The following is a 14656-nucleotide window of genomic DNA, read 5'->3' on the forward strand; positions in this document are numbered from 1 at the left end:
TCAAGGGTGTGGGCATTCTTCTAAACTATGCTGAACAGGCCAGGGAGGCAGCTTAGTTGAGAAGAGGGCTCAACAGAGCCTGATTAAAGTTTGGTCAAGGAGGGGTTCCTTGTCAATATGAACTATCAAAATAACTGCTATTATACTTGTGTACTTCAAATCTCATAGAAGAATTGTCCCGATGGTCTATTCTAACTGAGAAATTTGGGAAATGTAGTTCAGGTTAGCCAAAGTGACATACTGCAGAGCTACCACACTCCTATTTGGAGGCCATGGTTCTTCCTTGGATCTTATTTTCCTGCTGTGAGATTCAGGTCATGGGAAATGGATTCCCTCACTGCCTCTTCTTAAAACAATAGGTAGGTGGGATATTGATGGCCAGGACATTGGCTAACTCTGCCTCCTATTTCTACTTTGTGTTTTTTCCCCCCATGAGTTAAATTATATTTTACCTAAAAAAATATTTTATTATGATAAGAGCAATTAATGTGGGATCTATCCCCTTAACAAATTTTCAGTGTACATTATTGTTGACCATAGTGGTACAGCAGATCTTTAGAGTTTATTCATTTTATTTAGCTTAAACATTGACTATTGCTTAATAACTCTGCATTTCTCCCTCAGCCTCTGGTAACCACCATTCCAGTCTTTGGTTTTACAAATTTGGCTATTTTAGATACCTTATATAAGTGAAATCATGTAGTACTTGTCTCTCTGTGTCTGGTTTACTTCTCATTCTTTGCTTCTCTCTTAGGGTACACTTTCTGGTCTCCTTCCCTCACTCCCAGGTCTTTGCTCTCTTATATGGGATTAGAGGCATGGTTTCATTTGGGAGGGGACCTGGTCATGTTTATTGAGATCTATACAGTGTTATCAGTGGATTTTCTTGGATGCAATCTGCCAGAAAATAGCTACAACCAAAGCAAAAACATAAACAATTTCATTTTCATTTACTCTTAAAGGATAATTGGGAAATAATTTACTTCCAAGGCTGGGGGTGTGCCCCAAGCTCATAAGACTTTGGAGATACTCAGAACAATGTTTTGCATTGTCAATATACTTAAGAGCTACTAAGGCCCAGGCCTTGCTCAGATATTCAGAAATTTCCATCCTTCTGTTTGTGGGGTCAGGCTTTCTCTTGTATTTCCTGTTCACATTGTTCTGAATATGACCCAGGCTACCAGAATGACGGCTGTTTAAAGGACAGTCTTGTCTTGCAGGGTATTTCACTTTCCTACCTTGTTAATTGGCTTCCATGAGCCTGATGAAAGGTAAATACTTTGCATCTTGAGAGCCTGATGATTAAAAATGGGAGGAAGAGGAAATAGATTAAGTAATAGGCAAGTAAGTGAGCTAATTCCTCCATGTTTCTGGGAGGAAATCATTAGATGCTTTCTAAAGTTGAGTTATTTAAGAATAAAAGTCTTCTCATATTATTTAGAGTTATGGATGTAACTACCAAAAAGAACTAAAACCATACATGAATTATTGTTTCCAGAGGGAAGAACTAGGAAATGTATTTGGGAAAGAGTGAAGTAGAGCAAGAAACCTGTTTTTTTGTTTGTTTGTTTGTTTGTTTTTGTTTTTGTAATACCCTGTTTTTTGAAATTCCTTTTTTTCCATCTGAATGTATTATTTTGATAATAATTAAGAAGGAAGTCAAAGTAAACACTTCCAAGTAACTTCACACTATTTTACTTGGATGCATCGCATATATTTTGTTAATGATTGAAAATAGGCTCTATTTAACAAGGTGGAACAAAAAGGACAGGACTGTTTTATTTCAGAGAATCCATGAATATCCTTTTCAGCACGATGGGCAGGAAAATTCAGAAATTATAATTTATATACATTTTTATATTTAAAAAATACCTCAATTACAATGGATAAAGAGAAGATACAACTCAAGAGAATATTTGGATATTGCTGGGGCACAAGTTTTTTGATCACTAATGTAATTGGGACAGGAATTTTTGTGGCCCCCAAAGGGGTACTGAAATACTCTTGCATGAATGTGGGGCTCTCCCTGTGTATTTGGACTGTCTGTGCCCTGTGCCCTGTTGTCCATGATGACCACTCTCTGCTCAGCAGAGATAGATATAACCTTCCCACGCAGTGGAGCTCACTACTATTTTCTCAAAAGATGTTTCGGCAACTTAATCTCTTTCCTGAATCTCTGGACAAGCTTGTTTCTGGGGCCAGGGTTAGCTGCCAGCCAAGCCTTACTCCTCGCCGAGTACAGCATCGAGCCTTTTTATCCCAGCTGCTCTGCTCCAAAGCTGCCAAAGAAATGTCTGGCGCTAGCCGTATTGTGGACCGTGGGAATTCTGAATTCTCGTGGTGTGAAAGAGGTGACTTGGCTTCAGACAGCCAGTCTAGTGCTGAAAATGGCTATACTCGGCCTTATTTCCCTGAGTGGAGTCATGCTGCTGGTGAGAGGAAGGAAGGAGAATGTAGAAAGATTCCAGAACTCTTTTGATACTGATTTTCCAGAAGCTTCTGAGTTTATAGAAGCCATTTTCCAAGGATATTTTGCGTTTTCAGGCGGGGGATGTTTTACATATATAGCAGGTAATTAACAATTCATTGAGAAAGAAAATCTCAAGTCATGACTTACTGCATGCAATGTGAAATGTACTTTCTTTTTGTATATTTTGAGTTTTACTTTAAATACATGATGATTCAATGTTTATTCTTACTAAATTGAGTCAGAATATGGCAGTCTTGCACTTATCACCCAGTCTTAATGTTTTCCCCCCTTCATTCAAAGGTGCTTATTTTATTGAATGACTTCTTTTTTTCCACTTTCTTTTCTGGGGCCATAAATATGGGATCTCCATGTCAATCTAGTTTCCTTTCTGTTAACGGATGAATTCTGGGATTGTGGAAATAGTCCCCTCCCATGAAACTGTGAATCCAGAAATGATCCAATGCCAGACTGTGTTTGTGTTGTGAGTGGGTGTGACATACTTATGCTCTGAAGTACTTTTAAAGAGAAGAGAATCATAGATGGACTAAATTACTCTGATGCTGGATTTAATGCTCTTTCCTTCAGTGTCAAGACAGAAGATTTCTCTCTGCATTTTTAAAATGCAGTCTCAGGGTGACTGGGTCGCTCGGTTGTTTGAGTGTCTGACTTAGGCTCAGGTCACTATCTCGCAGTTCAGTTCAGAGTTTGAGCCCTGCGTTGGGCTCTGTGCTGACCGCTTGGAGCCTGGAGCCTGCTTCAGAATCTGTGTCTCCCTCTCTCTCTGCCCCTCTGTATTTGGACTGTTTCTCTCTCTCTCAAAAATAAATAAACATTACAAAATAAAAAATAAAAAATAAAATAAAATCAGTCTCTTCCCTTGAATTCTATCCTTTCCCTCTCACCTCCTAAGGGATCTTCCCCATTTATTAATTTTTTTCAACTTCAACCTTTTTACCAGTTCTTTTCCTTAACCTTTCAATGTGAAGTGGGTTCTACTCTTAAAACACATGTGATATTTCCTTTAATCTTAGGACCCCGAGTCACTGATGTGTCCATTACTCATTAAATAATTTGGTCAGCAAATATCTTATTAAACACTGACTATTTTTGAAGCCCTGTAGTAGTGCCTTAAGATGAGTAATATGGACGCTTTATCCTAAAGAGGCTAAAGTCTAATGGAAGAGGTAAAATCTAGATTTTGGTCTGACCTGTAGCACTTATGAACTGTGGCAGGTATCTTTACCTGTCTGGACTTACTTTTTTTTTTTTTCTCCATCCAAAAAATGCTCATTATGACTTAAAATCACTATGATTTTGTGCTTATAAGTAACAGCATGATAGTATTTAATAAGTGGTTTTAAGGGGGAACAGTATGACTACTATGAGAATTCAGTAGATGGTAAAATCACCTTTAGCTGTGTCATCAAAAAGGTGGCAACTTTCACTGAACTCAAAAAAGTCCACCAGTAAAAATAAACGAGTGAGGCTGTGGAGACCAGAAGTATGAAGGTGCGTATAAGACACAGCACGTAACTTTGGGTGACTTAAAAATGGTTTCCATCTGATGGGCTGGATAATAGATATGATTACTAAGGGAAGCATATAAAGAGAAGTAGAACAAAATGACATAGGAGTGGAGACAGATGACTGGAGAAGTCCAAATTTAGAGGGTAGGTGGAGAAAGAAGATGCAATGAAGAAGTCAGAGGAGGTTTAGAGAATTATAAAAGAAAATCACTACATGTTCCAGGAAGAGGGTGTAATCAACATGGTGAAGTGCTTCCAAAAGTTGAGGAGTATGAGGATTGAGCAGAAGCCATTTCACTAAGAAATCATTGGTGAACTTTGGATACAAGAGGAAAGTCAGTCTGCATTGAGTTAAAATGTGAAGTATTGAGAAAAGGAAGCTATGGGATGAGATTACTGTCTTAAGCAGTTTGTGATTAAATGTGCCACTGCAATTGAAAAGACTAGGATAATTAGCTCAACTTTCCCTTTCTGTGTCTCACTTCATCTTTCTCTCTCTTATAAGGATAGAAGAGATATCTCTGGTTTTGATTTTATTCATCTTGTTCCATTGCCAGAGATGTTTCACTGCTGGATAATTTTTCTCTGCTGAAAATGATTCACAAAATTTACTTACCTATAAACTATTATAGAATTCTTCACAAGCAGCTGGCAGTAAACAAAGGTGAAGGAATTTCAGTGTATTCTGGGATGTTAATTCACTTAATAAACTTTAAATACAGCTAAGCTCTAAGTAACTCTTTTACCTGTAAAAAGATGATACATAGGCAGCTGACTTAGCACACTGTAGGAACATCTACCTTCTAAGTTCAAGACTAAGGATATTCACTGTCTGGCCATAATAACTTTGAGTTATGTTATGTTATGTTATGTTATGTTATGTTATGTTATATTCCTTACCTTCTCTCTATAAATATGATACACAATAAGAAAGAGTAAAAGGCCCAGAGGAAAGTATAGTTAATCCTAAAAGTTGCCTTTTTGCTTGTTCAAAATCTTTGACTAATAACCATAGTCATTAATAACTTATTGAGTGCTAGGCATTTGATTGGAATTTTATTGTCTCTATATTTTCCATTCTCCCAAAAATACAGGTCAGGAAATTGAAAACTTAGCAGTCAATAAATTGTCCAGAAGGCCACACCTAGTAAATGGTTCAGGCAGCATTTAAATGAGAACTTTCTAATTCTTTACTCTTTAAGTGCTTAAGCAGTTCATATTATTATATATCATGGGCATTATATTCCACCCCTGGGCAGAGACAGATGAAACAGATTTGACATATATTGAAGGATAGATAGTTATTAACCAGAGGGATTTGGCTTTGAGTAACAGAAACCCACACACAGTGGCTTAAACAATAAAAGAGGAACCTGCTGGAAGGAATAATGCTGTATTTTAAGGAAGACCTGAGTAATCAATCTTCAGGAGCAACAGGAGATAGGGAAGCTCTAGGACTTAAAAACTAGTCTATCAGTCACCTTTCTTCTTTTTGCCACCATTATGATGCTTTTTTTCCTGATTCTCTCAGTTTTGTCAACATTTGGCTCAAATTCTTGAGAGGAATCTTCTTGTGTAGTGACAACAATTGGCTTCCAGTGAGTCAGAGGTCTTACTTGGTTCTCTCACCAGCAGCCAGGACATAGGGTCACATTATATACACAGAACTATAATGCTCAATTATTTATGTCAGGGATAATTCTCAGAGAATGGCAAAATTTGGGAAAACAATGTGACAAATGGAACAATATTTGAGAATAAGATTGTCTTAGAAAATCCATTATCTATGATGCTAAATCATGACCTTTTCTTTTTTGCACTTAATACTGACATAAAGGGAAGGCAAAGATCCTACAGGGAAAGAGAATTTATGATTTACTCTTTTACTTTTTACATATATGCTATGAGAATGTCCATTTCCTTTTTTTTTAATGTTTATTTTTTGAGAGAGAGAGAGAGAGCAAGCAGGGGAGGGCCAGAGAGAGAGGGGGACAGAGGATCCAAAGTAGGCTCCTGTGGTGACAGCAGACACCCCAATGCAGGGCTCAAACTCACAAGAGCCATGAGATCATGACCTGAGCCACAGTTGGACGCTTAACTGACTGAGTCACCCAGGCGCCCTGCTGTGAGAATGTATAATAGGACAATTTTGCCAGCTGAGGAGAGCTTCCTCTCCTATGTTCCCAAGTTATAATTTTGCTGAAATCTAAAATAAGAGTAAGGGTAAACCAGGCAACTAGGAAAGGAAAGAACATTCCACATGAGAGTATGGGTATAGGGGGCATGACATTTTTGAAAAACTGAAACCTGTAGGCCTATGACACAGATAGCACAGGGCACCATCAAATTATCATGTTATATATTTTCATAGCCCTGTATTTCTTTTCATATGGACAGTTACCACAGTCACTATTATAACTTTTATTTATATGATTATTTAATTTGTATATAGCTCTTATTGAGGTTAGACTTTATGTTTGTTTTTGCTCACTATCGTATTCCACTACCCAGATTAAGTGCCTTGTACCTAACAGATAAGGCTGAAGACACAGGTAGTCTCCAAACCTATACAGGGTCTTATGGACTCATCTTTGATTTTCATTCTTGTGACTTTCTTCAGAAATGTTATCATCTATAAGGAAAAGGAAGAAAATTTCCCCCTTTTTACACTTAACACCAAGATCATCCAAGAAAGGAGATAGGTGTGTAGCAGTTCATCAATGTGTTTGTGCCTATGTGTATGAATAAGTGTGATAGTCGCCAGAGTGGATAGGAAGAATTCAGCCCCATTGGTAATGCAGGAAGCAGTTTTAAAGATAAATTTAAGACATAATTTTTTACCACTTGTTATTTTTCTCTTTTATATGTTATAGGGGAGCTGAAGAAACCCAGAAAGACAATCCCAAGATGCATATTTACTGCGTTACCTCTGGTAACTATCATTTATCTGCTGGTTAACATTTCCTACCTGACTGTTCTGACACCCAGGGAAATTCTTTCTTCAGGTTTGTATGCAAGTGAATAAGGCAATAAATAATAATGACAGTTCTAGTCCATTTAGTATAAGTAAGTATCACTTTACCAGTCAGACTACTGTTTGCTTTTCATTATTTTATATAGAGTCACCTTGTAATTTTCAAAATATTGAAGGGGCCAAAGAATATGATTTGGCTTAGGAAAGAGTTTTAGATTTAAGCATGATACTATGGAGAACCATGTTTCTGATGATATGGAAAAATATCCATAATGCTGATATATGATGCAGACTAGGTTCAAAATATCTGTATCCCTTTCATGATCTTTCCTCACCAGAGTGACACCATACAATCAGTGCTTAGGTCTATTAAAACTTTTACAAAAAAGCCCGTAACTTTTACAACAATGATTTTCTAAATATTCTTCTAGGTGACATAAAGAATGATAAACTTGAAATGTGGGACATTAGCAGTTAAAAGGGTAGAAGTTAGGGTCAATTACTGGATATAATTAATAGTATTAATATGTAATATAATAATGTTTATTATAAATTACTCTAAAGTTTATGGTGGCAAAGGGGTCCTGAACATATTGGAAATATGACATAAACTTCCGATATAAACTATCATCCAGTACCTTTAGGAATAATCTCTTTTGAGTAGCTATTACTGTTTGATAAATCTTTGAGGCACTGGAGGTAAATCTAAGAGAGGTTTAATAAAAAGTCTTAACACACTTTGCCTTGATTCTTGTGTTACTGCCATTCAGGAATCTGCCTGAATGGTATCAGTATTGATTCACAATGCTCTAGTTGTCTTAGGGACATGTAAACTAGATATGATCAAGATTTTGAGTATTTGTGGGAACAAACCAAAGGCTAAGTTAGATAAGAACAAGTAGTGATTTATTAACTACTTTGATTATGCAGAGAATAAATTTATAAAATTAATTAGGGTGTGGTCAGGGCTGTTGCCCAGGTGACCCAGATGTTATGGTTCATTGAATCTGGCATTGGTTATGACTATCATTTCTCTGGTCACACTCATTGTTAAAAAATTATGATTATCTTCTCTGAGGTGTCCTAATAGTTGCAGCAATTTTATGGGTGGCACAATTGTTCCACACGTGTGGAAGTCCCATGAAGGAAGACCAATGAAGTGTTTTGACTATAGTTACTTGTAATTTGGTTTTTAATGCTTACTCTTCTAGGCGTATAATCCTCAGACCTTGTTTAGATCCTGTAATAATTTTCTGGAATTCAAATATCTATCTTCTATTGTATTAGGAATTTAAGTTAAGACAATAATTAGAGCTATACATTAAAAACGTATGTATAGGAACGACCATCATAGCATTACATATGAGGGCAAAAAATTAAAGATCACCAAAGTATCCAATAAATTTGAAATAAATAAAAAATTTAGCGAAATCCAAATAATAGGCCCATTCTGAGTTTTTTCAAAGACCATATTGTTGTAAATACTTAAAGTAAAGGGACAATGTTTATAATGTAACAGTGATGGAAAAGCAGGATCTATATTATGATATAAAACAGAAAGTATATAGTTAATGGTGGAGATCTGTTGGAATGATATTGTGGGTGATTTTTGCTTGGTTCTTTCCTGGATTTCCCAAATTTTCTTTAATGAACTGTATAATTTATATAGTGAAATAAATAAATTATAAGTGAAAGAAATAGATTTCTAAATTAAGGAAATGTAAGGATTAAGGAGTGTTTTCAATCAAATGAGTGTGTTTAAAAGACATGAAAAGTTCCAGAGGAATATAGAGTATCTAAGATGTGGTGTGAATTGGATGCTACATTTTCTTTGATGAACACTGAAAAAAATTATACCAAGCTGTGATACATATTAGATTCTGTGGTTTATATGGAGAAAGAACCAGTGCTATTAATCATGTATTGTTTTTTTTTGATCAGTGTTAGAGCTCTGACCTGCTTCTTTGCTGATTGTTCTCTTAGAAAAAAAATGGGCATAATTTTAAATAAGTTTTACAACACAGTGGGAAGGATGTTTCTAGAATGAGGTGTGTGCAGGGGCACCTGGGTGGCTCAGTCAGTTACACGTTCGACTTTGGCTCAGGTCATGATCTCGTGGTTTGTGGGTTTAAGCCCTGCATCCAGCTCTGTGCTGACAGCTCAGAGCCTGAAGACTGTTTCAGATTCTGTGTCTCCCTCGATCTCTGCCCATCCCCCACTCATGCTCTGTCTCTCTATCTCTCAAAAATAAATAAATGTTAAATAAATTTAAAAAATCCACCAATTGGTAACTAATTTAACTTACAGTTATATAATAGAATATTGAGCATTCTTTAAAATAGCTAGATGGATGCATATGTACCAATATGATCAAGATATATTGGAAAGTAAAAAAATCAAGCCTAAGTGTGCCTACACACACACACACACACACACACACACACACACACCCCTTGCATGAATGCTTATATAGGCATAGAAACTTTCTGAAGGCATATCCAAAAAGATACTAACAGTAGTTACATCTGGGGTGCATGAATGAAGGATTGGTGAGGAGAGGGACATTTACTTTTTACTTTATGTGCTTCAGTGCTATTTATTTTACTTCTTACCAAAAGCATATATAATACAATTATAAAAGAAAATAAATGACATGAAGAAGAGAATAAAAAAAGAAAAAAATTAGTTGTGGAATAAAGATAAAGATTATGTAGCAGAGTTGAACTAGAACCTCCTCTAATTATAACCGGGTTTGTAGAATGCATGACAGGAAATAAAGACCAGGAAATGAGGACTTTACTACCAGAAATAAGTATTTCTGATATGTGTTTGAAAATGGAAAATGTGTGGAGGTGTGGGTGTCCAGGAGGAACAACTAATAATACTTTATTTGAAATGAACAATACGTGAGACAGGAAATACTTTAAAACAAGACCCAACATTGTAGAATAGCACTAAAGAGAGAAGTGACAATAGCATTTAAGGCTGTTTAATATATGTGCTGTTGAAGTAGGCACGCACTTAAGGCTGTTTAAAATGGGTTCAAAAATAAATATTTTTAAGAACAAGGACCATTGATGATAATTTAATTTTGTCATTTTGAACAAGTTTTACTATTTGTTATAAGCCATTATGTTGATGCCATAGAGGCAACGTCTGCCCCAGAGCAACGCCCCAGAGCATGACTGCCAAGGACACTAGGTCTTCGTGTGCTCATTCCACTGAAAGACTGAGACCTTTGTTCTCTGTGTCTAAATGATCTGTCCTACCTTATGTCTACATAATATGAATTGGACTCAGTTTCTCATAGGCAGTGGGTGCATTTCTTCACTGGCACCTTTTTTAATCTGACTTGTAACGAGTTAGTGTTTATAATAGAAGATCTCTTCACAACCTCTTCAGTTGTGACAACCAAAATATGCCTCCAGATATTGCCAAAAGATCCCTGAGGAGCAAAATCACTTCCCATTGAGAACCACTGGTCTATAGTTTAGACAAGCACCCAAATGTCTTGAGTGTTTTAATCTGTGTGTAATTTGTTTTCTCTGTCTACAGCGTTGATTTTTAAATTCCTATTAAGTATTTAAAATTGCACCACAACATGGGGGCTTTGTAAGGCTCATTCCTGTGTCAGCAATGTTGCTTTTTTTTTTTTTTTACTCTGATTGCAACTCTTAGCACTCTGTAGTTTTAGAAAATAAGCATGCAATCATCAATTCAACCTTTCATTTCACAATTATTATTGAAAACTTAAACATTTCTGAGACTTATTGAAGTACAAGCCTTTCTAGTAAAGAAATGAATGATACTTGACCTCAAGAAGTGAAGTTTCTGGTCTGTTGGGGATGATGCATGAGATGGTAACCATTTATGATACAGTGTGATAGGGCTAAAATGGACACATGCAAATGGTGTTAGGTACATGTAAAGTAAATAATGAAATTAAACAAAATTTAGCTTTCTTAATTCCCTTTTGAATTTCCTGCTTTCATTTAGAGATAATCTTTAAAGGTTTATCATTAATTTCTTATTTTTAATACATTGTCTTTTGTGTGTTCTTATTTTTCTGCAGATGCTGTGGCTATCACGTGGACTGATAGAGTAATCCCCTCATTAACATGGGTTATTCCTTTTGGTATTTCTGCCTCAATATTTAGCAACCTTCTGGTTAATGTACTTGAATCATCAAGAGTAACATATATGGCTGGCCAAGAGGGCCAACTGCCTTTGCTATTTAATATGCTTAATATTCACTCCTCTCCATTTATATCTGTGCTAGTACTTGTCACCATGGCATCAATTGCCATTGTCTCAACAAACCTCACTGACCTGATAAACTATCTTTATTTTGTAGTTTTTATTTGGTCTGTATTATCAATGATAGGAATACTAAAACTGAGATACCAGGAGCCAAATCTACCTAGACCTTACAAGGTAATTTTTTTCCATGTGAAATAAAATATACTGGGTGTAACCATGTTTCAAGACTATATTCAGAACATATATGGGTAGGTCTTTTTATTAGTAACAAATTGTGAAATCCATAAAGGTAATCTGGTCTTAGTTTTTATTGGGTAGATTTTACTCAGTTTAAAATCTCTTGGGTTCCATTAGGTTTACTAGAGAGAAAGATAAACCTCTGGGTGGTGAGGCAGATCATTATGAGTCTTTTGACCAGAGACTATTTAATTTACTAATGTAGCTACCTACGCACACTGGTATCTTGTACAGTCAGGGTCAGATTTAGCAGGTGGGAAATAGAAGAGGCAAGTGATAACATCTCCTGTCCTGAAACATCGACCTAACTTAATTTGATCACCAACAAATTCCATCTGTTCCACTTTACTTCTTTTAAACTTACTTTCATTTTGGATGAGGAGGAGTTTTACAGGAGAGCCCTTTAATGGTAGGAAAGAAAATAAACAAAAACTTGGCAGTGTAGGGATACTATTGGAGAAAAGTGACCTTGATGCTCTGATTATCAGAATAGTCTTGGTGAGCTAGGCTTCATGTTAAAAGCTTTTCTTGGATTATCACATTTAATCCTCTCAGTAATACCAAAGGCAGATACTACTCTTATCCCCATTTTACAGATGAGGAAACAGGTTTAGAAAAGTTGTTACTTGCCCAACCTCACACTGCGTGGTAGAGTCAAGATTGAAATCTAGGCAGTCCCTTTGGAGTGTTTGCCTTTTAGAACATACAAATAAATATAAGAAATATATACTATAAACAATTTAATAAAGAACACAGGGAGAAAGAAAGCAATGTTCCAATGACTTACAACCAACCTTCCTTTTCCATCCTCCCTTCTACTTCTTCCATCCAGCCATCCCCTAACTGTTGCGTATTTGAGTATCAGTTATTGAAAGCAACTATATTTTAAGCACCTTACTAAGTATTCTGGGTGCAAAAAGGAGTAAGACTTGGCTTCTGCCCTTAGGCAGGGTATAATCTATCTGAACAGTCAGGTGAACCAAAATTCATAGTATGATTATTGCCATATGGTGGCCTCCAGAAGGTGTTCAAAAAAAAAATACATGGGGAAGGAGGGATCATTTTGTTCTTTAATCTCTGATCCTCAGTGTCTTCAGGTCTCAAATGGGAATAAATAACGCCTACCTCCTAGGAATGTGGAATATATTAAATGAGCTAAGACATGCAAACAATCCAGAGTCTGACATTGATAGTTATTATGGTTTATATCATTATTTGATACATGTTTGCATTAAAAAGAAGGCAAGGGCAACCACAAGTATAAGTAATTAACATTTGTCTTGAATGCCACATGAATGCTCTTTTCCCTCAGTTATCTGATAATTGATACTGAGTTGTGAGATGACAAATTATCTTTCATCTTTCCTAGGGGTGTTTTACAAATTAGGAGGAGATTCTTTTATTTATTTATTTATTTATTTATTTATTTATTTATTTATTTTTTTAATGTAAGCTCTATGCCCAACTTGGGGCTTGAACTTACCACCGTGAGATCAAGTGTTGCATGCTCTACTGACGGAGGCAGCCAGGTGCCCCAAGAAGCAATTTTTAATTAAGTCCCTAAGGGAATGGTCTTTTAATTAAAGGGTTTCATAAATATGAATATAGCTATGTTATATTTTGGGGATATAGATTCATATCTATTTATTAAAGATATATATCAAAATGACTGCCTATTGAATTTTCTCCCTAGGTTGGGTAATATTGGTGCAGGACCCTTAACAATCCTAATGCAAAGCAGGTACCAAGAATAGGGCTTCAAGTTTTTTGGCTAAAACAAAAACAAAAACAAAAACCCACCAAAAGTAGAATTGTCTTGGCCAAAGTTTTTGTTTTGAATTTTTTTTAATGTACTGAGCCTACAAATTGATAATATTTACCTGTTAATATCTGCCTGAATAACAGAGTGTCTAGGGATATTCTGTGTTTTTGATATGACTTTCTTATTGCCTTGAGATATTTTCTTGGGAAAATTGTGACTTTCTGAGCTTTAGGAACTCCCTTTTAATGAATTCATGCTGCCTAGATCAGAAGATGGTTATCTTACTAGCCAATGATCATGATTATTTCCACTCATGAACAGGCAAACACTAGATGTTCATTCCCTTCAACCATTGCCTTGACGTTGAGAGTCTTCAACATTCTAAACTCAGATAATTTAACCCATTTTCTTTCATTAACTTATATCTTATTTTTGTTTATATAAATATGCAGTACTTTATATAGGTTTTCACATCTAATTTTATTTTTTGAATTTTTTTTTCAGGTGTTTTTTCCATTACCTTTGGTAACAATGGCCATCAGCCTATACTTGGTTTTGGTCCCTTTGGTGAAGTCTCCACATATTATGTGTGCCTCTTTGTTCTCAGTGGACTTCTATTTTACATACCTTTAATATATCTCAAATTGAGGTTGGTTTGGTTTGAGAAAATGACATGTCATTTACAATTGCTGTTTAATATTTGCATCCCTGATGTGGCTGAAGAACAGATGTCAGAAGTACAAACTTTTTAAAAAGTAGCCTTTTAAAAGCACTCCCAAATTAAAAAAAAAAATCAAGCACATTATGGAACATTAATGATGAAATGCCCATGGTAACTTTCTTTCTTGAATGAGATAGTGTATAAATAAGTGCCCATGATAGTACCTAGTTTTAAAAATCACACAAAAATTGTTGTGTAAAGCCAAAGCTCTGTTTTGGTTTGCATGGTTTGATACATTGATGATATTTCCCCCTTTCTTCCATTTTTTTCTGCACCCACCCTTTACTGCTGAATTTGTGGTGATTTTGTGATAAAAGTTAACAATTAAAATAAAAAAGCGTTCTCTTCTTCATTCCTGAGTCCTTACATTGGTGCTGAAGATAAAAGAATAACCCCATTTGTCTGATTAGCTTTTCCCTATTTGTATTTTTTCAACCTAAAAGCTATTTGAAGCATGAGTTTTTAGGTTATTTTCTTTTGTACTCCTTCTTCTAAATTCTGAGATGCTTTAGAAGAACAAGTTTACTATGTTTTCATTTGATTAAAATGTGACTTATCAAGGGACGCCTGAGTGGCTCAGTCAGTTGAGCATCCAACTTTGGTTCAGGTCATGATCACACTGTTCGTGAGTTCACGCCCCACATCGGGCTTTGTGCTGACAGAGCCCCCCCCCCTTCCCCAATTCGTGCTATATATCTCAAAAATA

At 35.8% G+C, this 14656-nt stretch overlaps 1 protein-coding gene across 1 annotated transcript; it reads left to right on the forward strand.

Moving 5' to 3' along the window:
- Positions 1–1882: 1882 nt before the first annotated feature.
- SLC7A13 (solute carrier family 7 member 13) lies at positions 1883–14012 on the forward strand. Its single transcript, XM_049633200.1, is given in 6 exon segments — positions 1883–2038; positions 2040–2571; positions 6870–7001; positions 11043–11404; positions 13734–13809; positions 13812–14012. Coding segments are annotated over 6 exon segments (1428 nt in total). The 3' UTR covers positions 13982–14012.
- Positions 14013–14656: the final 644 nt, after the last annotated feature.

The sequence above is a fragment of the Panthera uncia genome, chromosome F2, assembly GCF_023721935.1.
Source record: "Panthera uncia isolate 11264 chromosome F2, Puncia_PCG_1.0, whole genome shotgun sequence".
Taxonomy (NCBI): Eukaryota; Metazoa; Chordata; class Mammalia; order Carnivora; family Felidae; genus Panthera; species Panthera uncia.